This window comes from Pipistrellus kuhlii, unplaced genomic scaffold (genome assembly GCF_014108245.1).
Source record: "Pipistrellus kuhlii isolate mPipKuh1 unplaced genomic scaffold, mPipKuh1.p scaffold_m20_p_73, whole genome shotgun sequence".
Classification (NCBI taxonomy): domain Eukaryota; kingdom Metazoa; phylum Chordata; class Mammalia; order Chiroptera; family Vespertilionidae; genus Pipistrellus; species Pipistrellus kuhlii.
Genome location: NW_023425577.1, coordinates 835,153 through 849,582, shown reverse-complemented (window position 1 = coordinate 849,582; position 14,430 = coordinate 835,153). Strand labels below are relative to the sequence as shown.

Sequence of the window (14,430 nt, the reverse complement as noted above, 5' to 3'; positions counted from 1 at the left end):
CTCTGGTCCGGGGCGTGGCCTGTTGTGAAATACGGAAGCCGCTTAGAGCCGTTATTTCCTTTCGCGACGCGAAAATGAGGAAGGACTCTATTTTTATCGCCGCCTGCTGGAGAGCCAAGGAATTGCGGGGCGCTTGTCCTTTCCTTGCCGTCCCCTGGAGTGAGAGAAAGGCTTCTTAAACGTTCCTTTGGACAAAATTCAAGTCATCGGGAACTCTCAGACAGTTTCTGCTACTGAGCATTTCTTATCAAATAGGATATTGATCCTTGTCCGTACCTCGAAAGTCTCCAGAAGCCTCCACATGCTGCATAACCCTCTAGTCTTCCCCAGGAAGCCCCCTCTGTCATCGTCATCTCTTCTGGGAAGCCTGCCCTGACCTTCCCCTGGGATTCCGGACTGACATCTCTTTCCCTCCAGCAAGACTGAGACCCTCCAGGGTGGGGACTGTTTCTCGTGGGTCTAACTGTGCACAGGGTCTGGTTGGGTCATTTGTGGAGATAGAGATAGAGAGAAGCATCAGTGAACAAAGAAACATAAACTCTCTACATTTATGGCGTCTGTGCTGGGTCAGATTAAGCAGTGAATATGGTGCAGACCCTGCCCTTCTAGGGCCCGCAGTTTGTGTGGTGAGATAGAAAGTTAACAATAGTGCTAAGTGCTATTCAGGATTTCAACTGGATGATGCAGGAGCCTTTGCATGGGGGTGGATGAAGGGTCTGGTGGCCTTGGAGGGGCAGGTGGTTGAGGAAGGACACCAAGGAGGTCACTTTTTTAAAAAATTGATTTCAGAGAGGAAGGGAGAGAGAGAGAGTGAGAGAAATACCAATGATGAGAGCCCTAACCGGTTTGGCTCAGTGAATAGAGTGTTGGCCAGCAGACTGAAGGGTCTCAGGTTTGATTTTAGTCAAAGGAGCATGTATCTTGGTTGCAGGCACATCCCCAGCAGGGGGGTATGCAGGAGGCAGCTGATCGATATTTCTCTGTCATCGATGTTTCTAACTCTATCCCTCCCTTCCTCTCTGTAAGAAATCAATAAAATATATATATTTTAAAAGTCAGTAGTGAGCTGAGACCGGTTTGGCTCAGTGGATAGAGCATTGGTCTGCAGACTGAAGGATCCCAGGTTCGATTCTGGTCAAGGGCATGTACCTTGGTTGCGGGCACATCCCCAGTAAGAGGTGTTGCAGGAGGCAGCTGATCCATCTTTCCCTCTCTCTCATCAATGTTTTTTTTTTTCATATATAATATTTTATTGATTTTTTTACAGAGAGGAAGGGAGAGAGATAGAGAGCCAGAAACATCAATGGAGGAGAAACATCGACCAGGCTCCCCCCGCACACCCCCTACAAGGGACGTGCCCGCAACGAAGGCACATGCCCTTGACGGGAATCGAACCCGGGACCCTTCAGTCTGGAGGCCGACGCTCTATCCACTGAGCCAAACCGGTTTCAGCTCATCAATGTTGGTATCTCTCTTTCCCTCTCCCTTCCACTCTGTAAAAAAAAAATCAATAAAATATATTTTTTTATATGTCGCTTCCACCCTAGCCAGGTGGCTGTTGATTAGAACATATTTCCAATACACAAGGTTGCGGGTTTGATCCCAAGTCAGGGCACATAGAAGAATCAATCAATAAATGCATAAATAGCCGAAACCGGTTTGGCTCAGTGGATAGAGCATTGGACTGTGGACTGAAAGGTCCAGAGTTCGATTCCGGGCAAGGGCATGTATTGTACATTGGTTGCGGGCACATCCCCGGTAAGGGGGTGTGCAGGAGGCAGCTGGTCGATGTTTCTCTCTCATCGATGATTCTGGCTCTCTATCCCTCTCCCTCTCTGAAAAAATCAGTAAAATATATTTTTAAAAAATAATAAGTAGAACAACAAGTCTCTCTCTCTCTCTGTGCTCCCCTCCCTTTATAAAAAATAAATAAAATGTTTTTGAAAATGTCACTTCCAGGCCGAGAGCAAGGTTCCACACCGGGCCGGCCGCAAGCTCTCCCCAAGAGGTCAGGAATAGCGGAGATGAAGGCGGGGGCCTGTGGAAGAGCACATCTAACGTGTCATTTGCAGAGCCAAGTGGGACTAAGACATACAAACAATTGGTGGCTGGAAGCAGCACTAAGAAGCCAGGCTCCAGACCTCCTGTCCCAAACGCACGTGCTGCAGAGAGGCACAGGCCTCTGGGAATGCCAGCCAAGGTCCGGGTGCCATTTTTGGGTCACATTGTCCCCATCAGTCAGAAGGTAGCCCGGGCCCCCCGCTTTGATGATTTGTCAGGGAATATAATCCTGAAGAGTTTGACAAAATTTATCAATTCCTGAATGGCATCCGAGCCAGAGAGAAAGAGGTGTGCCGCATGAGGCTGGGGCACCGGTTTCTGGGGTTGGGAAACTAGGGCACAGGTTAGAGGGAACTGGGTTCGTAGTGGTGGACAGAGTTAATTCTCCCTAATGTGGTGCTTATATTCAAATCCTGGCTCATCAGTAGTAAACTACCCTGTTTCCCCGAAAATAAGACAGTGTCTTATATTAATTTTTCTCCCAAAGTTGCGCTAGGTCTAATTTTCAGGGGATGTCTTATCTTTCCATACGCTAGGTCGTATTTTCGGAGGATGTCTTATTTTCGGGGAAACACGGTAGCTTACCATTGGCAAGCTACTCAACTTGACTTTGCTTCAGTTTTCTAATCATAAAATGAAATAATAACTCCTATCTCACCGTGTTACTGAGTTAACGTATGCGAACCTCCTTAGAGTAATGCCTGGCACAGAATTTCAGCTGACGTTTACAGCATGCTAACCGCCACAGCCATTTCCCACCGTGGAGCTTGTGAAAAGGCAGTTGAAGAAGCGCTGTTCAGGGGAGAAGCATGACTGCTTCAATGAATGGAGCAGCAAGAGATGGCCCAGCAGGAACGCAAGCGGCAGCAGGGCCGCGCCTGGCTCCGACGCAGGAGCGTCAGGCTCAGGCCCAGCAGGGCGTCGTCCATACTTCCTGAAGGAATCTGAACACTGCAGTGGGTCCTAGCTGAGAAGTTCAAGGAGCTGAAACTCAGCAAGAAGCTAGACAGCTTCTTGAGTAGAAAAGGCGCCAAAACGCAGGCAAAGACAGGCGACATCTCCCTTTGAATGAGGACTATAAGGAACTGACCTCAGCTCTGCCACTGCCCCAGTGAGAAATGGATCTGTGGGTCAGACTCGGGCTTGGTCTGTTCTGGGTCTTTCCCGTTCAAGGACAAGGATCACAGCTGCCCTTGAACTAGATTGGCTCAGCGATGACTAGAGAGGGTTTGGGGCAGCCCCAGGGATAGAGAACAGCTCAGCCTTCTGCCATCACTCCTCTGCTTGGATCTGGTTCCTTAAACCAGGGGTGGGGAACCTTTTTATGCCAAAGGCCATTTGTATATTTAGAACATCATTCGTGGGCCATACAATGCTATCAATTTAAAAATTAGCTGCCATATTTAATCAAACATTTAATTAACTCACCCCTAATGCCTTGGCAGGGCCAGACATACCTCACCCTGTGAAATCAATGATTCTGACAGAAGAAAAAGGGTCAGTGACCTTAAGGTTAATGGAGGCCATGGAGTCTGTTGACGGCTTCCAGGACTGGGACTTTATGTAGGAGCCAGTTAATAAACTTTCTTTTTATTTGGTTTTTTTAAATTTATTTCTTATTTTTTAATATATTTTATTGATTTTTTACAGAGAGGAAGAGAGGGATAGAGATTTAGAAACATCGATATGAGAGATTCATCAATCAGCTGCCTCTTGTACACCCCCTACCGGGGATGTGCCCACAACCAAGGTACATGCCCTTGACCGGAATCAAACCTGGGACCTTTCAGTCTGCAGGCCGACGCTCTATCCACTGAGCCAAACCAGTTTCGGCTGTTTGTTTTTTTAATTGTTTGAAGCATTACAAATAGTAGTATATATGTCTCATTATTCCCCCTTGACCTCCCCCTAGCCTCCCCTGCCCCCCAACCCCCACATATGCCTTCATTTACCCTCACTCCCCACCCCACCCCCGTTAATAAACATTCTTGTTACTCAAAAAAAGAAAGAAAGAAAGAAAGAAAGAAAGGAAGGAAGAAAGAAAGGAAGGAGGGAAAGAAAAGAAAAGAAAATGTCACTTCCAGCCCTAGCTGGGTAGCTCAGGTGGTTAGGTTAGAGGGTTGTCCCTATGAGCCACGGTTGTGGGTTTGATCCCCAGTCAGAGCACATATGAGAATCGAATGCATCAATTAGTGGATCAAAAAAAATCAATGTTTCTCCCTCCCTCCCTCTCTCTCTCTAAAAGCAATCAATCAATAAAAAAAAATATTTAAAAATAAGTACTTCCTCCAGGAGGCCTGCCCCAAGTACCCAGTCTTGCCCCTACCTTACTTGTGTTGTCTTTCAGAGCACACAAACATATTGTGTTTGGTGTTGCCTGTCTCTGACCAGAACGACAGCTCCATGAACGCAGCATTTTGTCTGGTTCCACTGCTGATCCCCTTACCCTAAGCAGTGCTGGACACATTGGGATCTCAGCAAAGATAGTGAATGAATGAATGAATGAATGGATACAAGGGCATCAGTGTGGTCCATGAAGGATGAAGGAGGAAGAAGTTGATAAATGGATTCAGAGTGGGCAGGAGGTGCCAGACCAGGCAGGACACTATGGGCTGTAGTAAGAAGGGTGGGTTTTATTCTGAGAGGCTGAGAAACCACTGGAGAGTTTTAAAAAGGAAGTGAGCGCCCTGGCCATTGTGGCAGTTGGTTGCGTGTCATCCCATTCACCACAAGGTTGCCGGTTCAATTCCTGGTCAAAGCACACGCCCAGGTTTCCAGGCTCTATCCCCAGTAGGGGGCAGGCAGGAGGCAGCCAACTGATATTTCACTCTTAAATCAGTGTTTCCCTCTCCCTCTCCTTTCCTCTCTCTCCCCAAATCAATTTAAAATCTTTTTTTTAAAAAGGAAGTGAGAGACTAAAAATAAGATTCACCATCTTAACCATTTTTAGTGTATAGGTCAGCAGCATTAAGCACATCACATGGTTATGCAAACAATTGCAAGCACTATCCATCTTCAGAACTTCTTTATCTTCCCAAACTCTGTCCAAATAAAACACCATTCCCTTACCCTAGCCCCTAGTACCTACCATTTTATGTTCTGTCTCTATAAATTTGATTTCTCTAGGGCAGTGGTTGGCAAACTCATTAGTCAACAGATCCAAATATCAACAATACAATTGAAATTCCTTTTTAGAGCCACATTTTTTAAACTTCTAATGCCACTTCTTCAAAATACCAGGCATTGGCATTTTGTGGAAGAGCCGCACTCAAGGGGCCAAAGAGCCGCATATGGCTCTTGAGCTGCAGTTTGCCAACCACAGGTCTAGGGACTTCATATGAATGGAATCATGTGTCCGATTGTGAATGGCTGGTTTCACTCAGCATAATGCCCTCAAGGTTGGTTCATCCATGTTACTCTGATTTATTTTTTTAACATTTCCCACTGGCTGCCTTGAGAACAGTGGTGGGGGTAGGGGTGAGGGTGGGGGTGGGGGTGGACCAGGATGCACTGGTCCAAGTGAGCAAGGATGGAGATGGGACCCATGGCAGTGGAGAGAAGTGACCGGATTCAGGACCTAATTGGAAGGTTCACTGGCTGGCACTTGAGAAAGGATTAGAAGTGGGGGTACTGGAAAGAGAGGAATAAAGGAGTTGGAGATTGGGCCACGGCAGTGTGGTGGATGGTGGTGAATCTGGGAGCAGAAGGTAATCTGGGGAGAAGGCAATCCAGAACCCAGCACTGGCCTAGGTAGTGAGAGACACCAGAGAGATGGGGGGAGGGACCAAGGAGGCTGGAGGGTCCCCAGGTGGACCGAGGTCAGGGAAGGGCTGGGTTGGGGCACAGGAAGCCATCAGCATAAGCCAGTGGGCTGAGCCATCCATGTGGTGGATCCCGGGGCAGTGAGTGCAGATGGAGAGGAGAGGCAGGGATGCACCCGCGCCTGGGGACACTGCACATTGGGGTACAGAGGCTGCAAAGAGGGGTGCTGGGGCCAGTTAGCAGGAATTAAGCAGTCAGTGAGAGACCAGGGCCACACACTCCCTCTACCGAGGTAATGCATGACCACAGGGTGCCCACCAGGCCTCCTGGGGCAAGGAGTCCCCTGGCTGAGGCAGCTGCTGCTGCTGTCACTAGTGACATTTCACTCCGTGGGTGTCCTGGCTTCAAAGTCTCTGCGGGGGTCAGAGAGGAGGGGACTGGAGCGGCCAAGTGGGGAGCAGGGAGGCGGGAGAGAGGCAGAGCAGGGCCACAGGAGACCTGAGCAGCCAGGAGTCGGCCAGAGTCCTCAGCTGAGGTAAGTGGTTCTGATGGGTGGGGAGCGTCCACCCCACCCCAGTTCTCAGGGGAGGCCAGAAGGGGTGCGGGGACTCTCGGTGGCCCTAGGACTCCAGGTCTGGGGTTCAGCCTGCTGCCTATGGCCCTTCTCCCCCTCCCCCAGATGTCCAGCAGGGAGGCCTTCGGCTGCGACATCGGGCAGGCCCGCCGGGCCGTGGAGCAGCTGAGGATGGAGGCTGGCCTCGATCGCATCAAGGTGAGGCCGAGGCCAGGCGGGCAGGTCTGGGCGAGGGGACGGAGGGACGGCCACGGTCTGGCTGACTGGGCTGGCCTGCAGGTGTCCAAGGCAGCCACGGACCTGCTGCAGTTCTGCACGGAGCAGGCCAAGAGCGACCCGTTCCTGGTGGGCATCCCGGCGGCCACCAACCCCTTCAAGGAGAAGAAGCCCTGCGCCATCCTATGACACCGGCCCCGAGGGCCTCAATAAACCTGAAGTGATGCTCCTCGGGGCTCGGTGAGCTGCAGGGGGGGGCAGTGGGAGCTGCGGGATTACAGGGGCACTGGCCCAGCCCCCGCCCGGCCCTCTCCGGGATCACTGCCACAGGGGCACACCCCCTGGCCTCCGGACGGAAGAGCACACTCTGTTCTCACCATTTCCTGCCCGCACCTATGGGCTAACCCGGTGGTCGGCAAACTGTGGCTCGCGAGCCACATGCGGCTCTTTGGCCCCTTGAGTTTTTAGCAAAGGCCGGCTTAGGAGGACCCTAATTACGTTAATAACAATGTACCTACCTATATAGTTTAAGTTTAAAAATTTTGGATCAAAAGAAATTTCAGTCGTTGTACTGTTGATATTTGGCTCTGTTGACTAATGAGTTTGCCAACCACTGGGCTAGCCTTAGCAGGTCCCCTCTCCCTCTGCACAAACACATCCGGGGGCAGTTCCTGTCTACATGCCACTGCACACTGATACATACACATAATACACACACACACACACACACACACAGAGCTGTCATCATACAGACAGGTGCCCACGTCCTCCAGAATCTCTCTCTTCCTCTCGCACGTGCACCCTCATGGCCATGCGGACAGCCACAGATGCGGTCACAGAGACATCACACACAGCCAGCTAACTCGCTCCGTGGGGATGCACAGACACACATGGTCCCAGGAATGCACTTGGGTGGACACAGGCGCACCCACATATACGCAGCAGAGGCCAGGGTGGCTGGGTGGATGGTGATTGAGTTTGGGGGCCTCCCAGCACCCTAGCCCCACGCAGGCACCACTCCAGGCCACGGCACCAGTACATGAGGTTTATTTCCCCTTCGCTCCTGAGGGAAGGCAGGCGTCCAATTGTAAACAGGCCCCGAGGGTGGGCGGGAACGTGGAGCACAGACCAGGGACGCTGTCCAACAGTGGCCTGGAGTCCTTGTGCCCCAGGGCAGCACCAGAAAAGGGGAGGGCCCCCCCGCAACCGAGAACAGAGGCCTTGAACCGGCCCGCCAGCCAGTCGATTTCACATCCACATCCACGTCTGCCTGCTCAGGCCTGGAGCCTCCAGACTTCCAGCGACAGGCCCCCGGAGGCGGCCACCACCAGGTTGCCCTCAGCACAGATCTGGTCAGGGACACGAAGACTCAGGGGCGCTCCGGGCAGCCGGCAGGGCGTGGGGGGCAGGGCACGTGGCACAGGGCCTTACCCCATTCAGCACGTTGTCGTGGCTGCGGGTGCAGATGGTCCTTGGCGGGTCTGTGGGCACGTGTACCTGGTGACGGGCAACAGACAAAAGTCAGGAGGGGCGCCCCCCAGCGGCGGGGGCGGAGTGGGAGGGAGCTTGTCCTGGGGCCTCACCCGGATGGTCTTATCCGTGGACGTGGTGTACAAGGCCCCCAGCGAGTGTTTGATCCCCGTGATCTGAGACCTGTGGCCCACGTCGAAGGACTGCAGGGAGGAGGGACAGGGGACGCTCAGGCAAGGCTCTCCGCAGGCTAGGCTAGCTGCCGTCGCCACGGCGGGGGGTGTGGGGGGGGTGTAGGGGGAAGCGGAGGCTCGGGAAGGAGAAGGGGGAACAGGGGCAAAGGCCCTGGCAGACCCGGACGAGTTGGAAGCAGCCGTCCCGGTTGGCGAAGACGTGCAGCAGACCGTGGTTGTCGCCGGCCCAGAGCTGGGGCTCTTGGTAGGACATGCAGAGCAGGTAGGAGTCCAGCTGCGGGGGGACAGGGGACGGAGCAGCTCAGGCGGGCCGTGCCGCGGCCCGGCTCCCGGGGGGCGCCGGGGAGGGCTCACCTGGAGCCGCTGCAGGACGCTGTTGGCGCGGCGGTCGAACACCACGAGCGTGTGGTCCTCGCTGCCCGAGATGATGTGCCGGTCGTCCGCCAGCAGCGCCAGCACCGCGCTCGAGTGCAGCCGCCGGCTCTTCAGCAGCACTGGGCCCACTGTGTGGGTGATGGGCCGAGGAGGAAGGCGACATCAGCGCCCCTCAGAGGCACCCCCAAGCCAACCCCAGGATGCAGGGCCTCTGTGGTCTATGGTGAAACCCTCCGTCAGCTTCCAGCCCCCACGCCCTATCCTACAAATCACCTGTCTTTCCTCTCCAGCTCCAGTGGAATCCAGGCCTCCCAGACCCCCAGGCCTGTGCCACCCCCATCTCCTGTCCTGCATCTCTCCTCCTGTCCCATCTGCTCCCAGGACAGAGCAGACGGGCAAGTCCCAGCATAAAATGCCAACTAATGCCAGCAGAGTACCCACCACCCCTACCCCCGCTCAGCTCTGCCTGGATGAGGTGCGCCGGCCCTTTAATTCAACAACGTAAGAATAACAAAATGACCGAAAAGGCTTATGTGCCAGGCAAGGTTTGTTCTAGGGGTTTTATGAAACAAACAATCCATCAGTGTTCTTATTATCATCTCCTCCCATTAACCCTAAAGGGCTCGAGTTGTTATCTGATTTTACAGGTAAGAAAACTGAAGTTCAAGCTTGACTGGGGTCGTACAGCCAGGGAGTGGGAGAGCCAGGATTCTCGGGGGCCGCCTGCCCCCCCCCCTCCACGGGATTCCGGCTCAGAGGCCCTCCGCTGGGTACCCTCCATGTCCTTTACTCCACGCCGGGCCATTCTGGGCGGTTAACAGCGGCCTAGGGGACTGTCACCCAGCCAGGCTGTGAAGCCCCAGTGCCTCCCTCCGTCCCCAGCGTGACCCTGGGACCCCCAGGCAGCCCTGTTCTCCCCAGTCCAGGCCCCTGGCCCACCTCTGGGGTCGTAGACGGTCACCTTCTTGTCATAGGTGCCAGTCACCAGGATGTCAGGCTGGTAGGAAAGGCACAGCACAGCTGCCTTGCCCCTGGGACAAACAGAGCACGAGGCTGGGCTGCGGCCAGGCAGGGCCCTGCCCCGCGCGCCCCTCCACCCCCCGCCCCGGCCCCTCCTCAACACCCCTCATACTTTATCTCACCAAACTGCTGCCCGTCAGCTGCCATGTCCCAGAGCTTCACCGTGCTGTCCCAGGAACCGGAGCACACTCGGTGATCCAGCGCTGCCAGCGACCACACCCAACCCTGCAGGACCAGATCCAAACGACAGTCCTCATTTCAGATAAATCAGGTGGAAGGCCAGAGGAGGAAGACAACCAACCCAAGAACCCAGAGCAATAGCAGAGGTCGGAGCTGAGGTCTGCAGGTCTGACCCCTTGCAGAGCTCAGGGTACGCATACCCCCTCACCCAACAATAGTCCCAAACCAAGTTCTGCGGAGACTCGGAACCTGCGATGGTTTGAGGCCACATGACAATGAGATTAAATACAGGGCCTCTCCATTCCATGGCTTGGGTAAATTACGTCTGCTCCGTCAGTTCCCTCGTTGGGAAAATGGGCATAAAAACAGTCCCCGTCCCAGGGGATAATCCACAGAGTGCTGGCTGATGGCTGATTTATTCCTCACCAGACCCTCTGAGAATATTGTCAGGTCTCCCATTCTACAAATGAGAAAACTGAGGGCACAGACAGGTTGAGTTCCTCGCCCAAGGTCACACCGCCAGGAAATAGCAGAATGAGGAATGGAACCCAGCAGCCCGGCTCGGAGACCAAGCTCCTGGCCACCAGCCTAGATCTATCAGATCCCCAAGGACAGCCTCCTAACAGCCTCCCCTGGGCCTCTCAAGGCATAGCTGACATCTAGTGAGTACCTACTGTGTATGCGAGTCTGAGTGAAGCTCTTAATGGCTGTTCATTTCACTCATCCTCACGGACCCGGGACAGAAGTAGAAACCGAGGCCCCGAGAAGTCATACATCACACCCAAAATCACACTAACAGTAGCAGAGTAAGACTGTCATCTGTCAGGTCTGGTGCTAAAACCACTTGGTCACCCCACCCTACCTAGGCCTCATGCTGCCTGGAGCCTTCCTTACCTTGTGGGTGCTGTTCTGGGTGCCGAGGGCCTTGACCAGAACCCGGCTGGGCTCCACCCCAAGCTGCCGCAGGTCCCACAGGTTGACATTGCGATCCCGGGAGCCCGACAGACAGAAGGCCCCGCCCTGGGAGGGGAGTGAGGTGGTACTGTTGGGGTCACCCTGGCCCACCCCGGCCTGGCCTCTCGCCGAACCCCATCTCACCTGGAACAGCAGCACCGAGTCAATGGAAGCAAAGTGCCCGTCAGCCAGGCAGAAGTACTCGGCCCAGCGCCCGTCCTCCGCCCAGCGGGACAGGTGCTGCTCCAGCTCAATGCAGGCCGCCGGCCAGTCAAAGTCCTCCTCTGTGGGGCACCATAAGGGGCGTCTCTGGTGGGCAGGGACTCTGCTACCCACGCCGGTTATCCAAGCCTCCCCCTGGTTCCCAGGGAGCCAGCCAGCACCAGACTGGGAGAAACCCTCCATCTGGGTTCCCTCCCCCACTCCAAGGAGGCCCAGGCTCTAGCTTTGGAACCACTGCCTCACCCACCTTCGAAGCAGGTGCCCACTGTTCTCTCCCCTCCCGCAGGTCACCTCTGTTTCCAGAAACGGGGGGAGTGGAGTCTCAAGACCACCTTCTCGGGCCTCAGTCCCCCAACCCATGTCTGGGAGAGAGCAGCCTCAGGACATGAAGGTCCTTCCTCACCCTGGACTGAGGTCTGACCCCAATCCTTCGGCCTGGGCACAGGAGTCAGGACTTTCTGCCTCAGCCATCCAAACCAGACCCAGGAGAGTGTTTCTTCCCAAACTACAAACCTGGGAGAGTTGTCAAGATGCAGAACCCACGCCCTGGGTGCAGAGATTCAGTGACATGGATGGAGCCCAGGCATCTCTGTTTATCAAGCTACTCGGGAGCATCCCATCACTTCAAGGCCACCAAGCTGTCTTATCCCCGAGGGACCGATGACCTCAGGGCGGGGGTGATGACCACCAGCCCCTACTTAAGATCCCAGGCTAGGCCCTGGGCCTGAGGATCTGTGATCTTGGCATCAGAGATTCCTAACCCCCCAAACCCTACCTTAGGCTCAAGAGTTGCAGGTTAAAGAGTCCCTGCCTCTAGGCCAGGGCTAAGGGATCCGTAGTTGCTGCCTAAGCATCTTGACCCAGAACCTGAAAATTCTTGGGTTTACCCTGAACCCCAAGCAGATTCCTACAATCTGAGCCTTTCAAGTCCCCATGTCAACCCCCAGCCAGGAATCAGGGCCTTTGTACCACCACCAGAACTCAAGCCTGATGATCACTGGATCCTGAGTTCACAGGACCCGCACCCCCAGACAGGTTTCTACAGCTTCAGGACCCCAAATGTCTGCCTCACGGTCCACTCAGGATCCAGGGACCTTGGCACCACCAGTAACTACCTCAGCTAGGACAGCCAGGAAGTCTGCCGTAGGGGCCGTACTCACGGCATCCCAGACACACCCTCCCTGGGCCGGCGTCCCTGGCCCCCCGCGTGCGCACCTTCCACCACTGGATAGGGTGCGCGTACGCGGCGCTGCGCGCGGAGCCTCCAGGTGACATGGTCACGCACAAGGTCGCGCAGCGCGTGGCACACGCGCGGCAGGACGTGGAGCACGAGGCGCGCGTCCAGGTAGGCGCAAATCTCGAGCAGCAGCTCCGGGGGGAGGCTCAGCAGGCCCGGCACCCCCACGGCGCGGCCCTTGGGCGCGGCCCGCGGCCCCGGGGCGCCGGGGGAGCGGGCGGACGCGGACGGCGGAGGGTCGCGCAGGGGCGCCAGTCCTAGATTCGGTGGGCTGAGCACACGCGCCACATAAGCCTCGGCCTGCGCGTCTGGGTCAGGCTCCGGCTCCGGGTCCGAGTCATCGTCCCAGGCGTTGGGATCGTCGCGCGGCCCCGGGGGCAGCTCCATGGCGACGAGTGGGCGCGGCCGGTGCCCTGTCAGCCGCAGGCCCCCCGCGTCCTGTCTCCTAGGCAGCGCGAGGGCACTTTCGGCCCCGCCCGATGACGTCAAGGCGCCGACCGGAAGTGAGCGGTTCACGTGAAACTGACGGGACACCGTCAACCTCCTCGCTCCCGGGTTCTCGTTCTGGAGCTGCACCGGACTGGGGAACGCAGATTTCTGGTTCCTGCAGGGTTTTTTCCTCCCCCCTCTTCATTTTTTATTTAATATATTTTATTGATTTTTTACAGAGACGGAGAGAGGGAGACTTAGAAACATCGATGAGAATCATCGATCAGCTGCCTCTTGCACACCCACTACTGGGGATGTGCCCGCAACCAAGGTACATGCCCTTGACTGGAATCGAACCTGGGACCTTTCAGTCCGCAGGCCGACGCTCTATCCACTGAGCCAAACCGGTTTTGGCTCCTCTTCATTTTTTAAATTAAGGTATTATATGTGTACATATTTTACCATTGCCCCCCACCTCCCTCCATACATGCCCTCACCCCCCAATGTTTTGCATCCGTTGGTTATCTTAAAATATATATATTTTATTGATTTTTTTTACAGAGAGGAAGGGAAAGGGGGCCGTTGGTTATTCTTATATGCATTACATATAAGTCCTTTGAAGGTTCCTGCGTTTTTGAAACAAGCACCTCTGGTGGTGCCGATGCAGGCCAGCGGACTCCGGTTTGAAAAACGCGGCCCTCTGGAAGGCACCTTTCACAGGTGACACCAAGATTAGAAAAGGGAAGCCCCTTTTCCGGGTTTCCGTAGCTACAAACACCGGCTGTTACACTGCAGAGGCTTCGGTGGAACAGTACTCTGAATCATACTGATAAAAACAGCACCTGACTGGAAGCCTCTGAGCCAGGCAGTGCTAACACGTAACACTGGTACCCTCCGCCAGACTCCTCATAGGCACAAAGCTCTTTGTTCAAACTTTATCTTCCCAGAGTACCTACTGTAAGGGTGCGACCATCTTCCCCACTGTTCTCTCCCCTCCCGCTGTATTTTTCTCCATGGGACATGTCACTGTTTCCTTGTTTATATTCTATTTCCCTCACTAAGATGTATACATTTGAGTTCATGTCGGGTGTGTCAGCATTTCCCCCAGGTTGATGCAGGTGATCCTTGGGCCATACTGAAGTCGCCACATTTTATTCTAAGGCTTGCCCATCTCCAGAGCTGAGCAATTTCTCATTTGCCTTAGTAACTAATGCTATTTTACCTTTCTCCCACAGGCCTGCTGCTGGGCTGAGCTTTCTACAAAAATTTCTAATTTGCCATATGGTAAATGGGAACATGGGCCCCTCCCCACATCCCAGCTCCCCCTGCCGCCCTGTGGGAAATACAGTGAAGCCATCTGTAAGAGGACTGTGAGGCCTCGGGAACTTGGCCAGCAACTCGGTCTAAGAACAGCCAAAGGGAGCCCTAGCCCATTTGGCTCAGTGGGTGGGGCATTGGTCTGGGGACTGAAGGGTCTCAGGTTCAATTCAGTTCAAGGGCATGTACTTTGGCTGTGGGCACATCCCCAGTGGTGGGTGTGCAGGAGGCAGCTGATCCATGTTTCTAACTCTCTATCCCTCTCCCTTTTCTCTCTGTAAAAAATCAATAAAATGTTGTGTCTTTTTTCTTCTTCTAAGAACAGCCAAAGAGAAGCTGCTTTTAGATGTGAGCCTGAATTGTAAACAGCTATTGTTTTGATCTCAGATGGACAGGTCCCCTCAATTTTTTTGCCCTCT

General features: G+C 54.4%; 2 protein-coding genes across 3 annotated transcripts; one reads left to right on the top strand and one right to left on the bottom strand.

The window, feature by feature from the left end:
• Window positions 1-5,414: 5,414 nt before the first annotated feature.
• GNG14 (G protein subunit gamma 14) lies at window positions 5,415-6,842 on the top strand. 2 transcript variants are annotated; one of them, XM_036422896.1, is made up of 3 exons: window positions 5,415-5,459; window positions 6,503-6,595; window positions 6,677-6,842. In XM_036422896.1, the coding sequence occupies exons 1-3, from the start codon at window positions 5,427-5,429 to the stop codon at window positions 6,800-6,802; spliced, it is 252 nt and encodes an 83-aa protein (XP_036278789.1). In that variant the 5' UTR covers window positions 5,415-5,426; the 3' UTR covers window positions 6,803-6,842. The 2 variants fall into 2 exon arrangements, with proteins under 2 accessions (XP_036278789.1, XP_045432029.1); XM_045576073.1 differs by lacking the exon at window positions 5,415-5,459 and adding an exon at window positions 5,479-6,358.
• Window positions 6,843-7,644: 802 nt separating this feature from the next.
• On the bottom strand, window positions 7,645-12,801 carry FBXW9 (F-box and WD repeat domain containing 9). The gene is made up of 10 exons (XM_036422886.2): window positions 12,244-12,801; window positions 10,951-11,090; window positions 10,747-10,872; window positions 9,785-9,897; window positions 9,592-9,683; window positions 8,632-8,780; window positions 8,438-8,551; window positions 8,197-8,286; window positions 8,045-8,110; window positions 7,645-7,962 (listed from the first exon to the last, which is right to left on the bottom strand). The coding sequence occupies exons 1-10, from the start codon at window positions 12,650-12,652 to the stop codon at window positions 7,888-7,890; spliced, it is 1,374 nt and encodes a 457-aa protein (XP_036278779.1). The 5' UTR covers window positions 12,653-12,801; the 3' UTR covers window positions 7,645-7,887.
• Window positions 12,802-14,430: the final 1,629 nt, after the last annotated feature.

What these genes read in the sequence shown, in the direction of transcription:
- FBXW9 (XM_036422886.2), bottom strand. Translation starts at nt 12,652, where the DNA reads ATGGAGCTGCCCCCGGGGCCGCGCGACGATCCCAACGCCTGGGACGAT. An exon ending in ACTCGGTGCTGCTGTTCCAG is followed by an intron (nt 10,873 to 10,950) that starts GTGAGATGGGGT and finishes CTCCCCTCCCAG; the next exon opens with GGCGGGGCCTTCTGTCTGTC. An exon ending in CCACGGATAAGACCATCCGG is followed by an intron (nt 8,111 to 8,196) that starts GTGAGGCCCCAG and finishes GCCCGTCACCAG; the next exon opens with GTACACGTGCCCACAGACCC.
- GNG14 (XM_036422896.1), top strand. Translation starts at nt 5,427, where the DNA reads ATGGCTGGTTTCACTCAGCATAATGCCCTCAAG. An exon ending in CTCAGCATAATGCCCTCAAG is followed by an intron (nt 5,460 to 6,502) that starts GTTGGTTCATCC and finishes CCCCTCCCCCAG; the next exon opens with ATGTCCAGCAGGGAGGCCTT. An exon ending in CTGGCCTCGATCGCATCAAG is followed by an intron (nt 6,596 to 6,676) that starts GTGAGGCCGAGG and finishes GCTGGCCTGCAG; the next exon opens with GTGTCCAAGGCAGCCACGGA.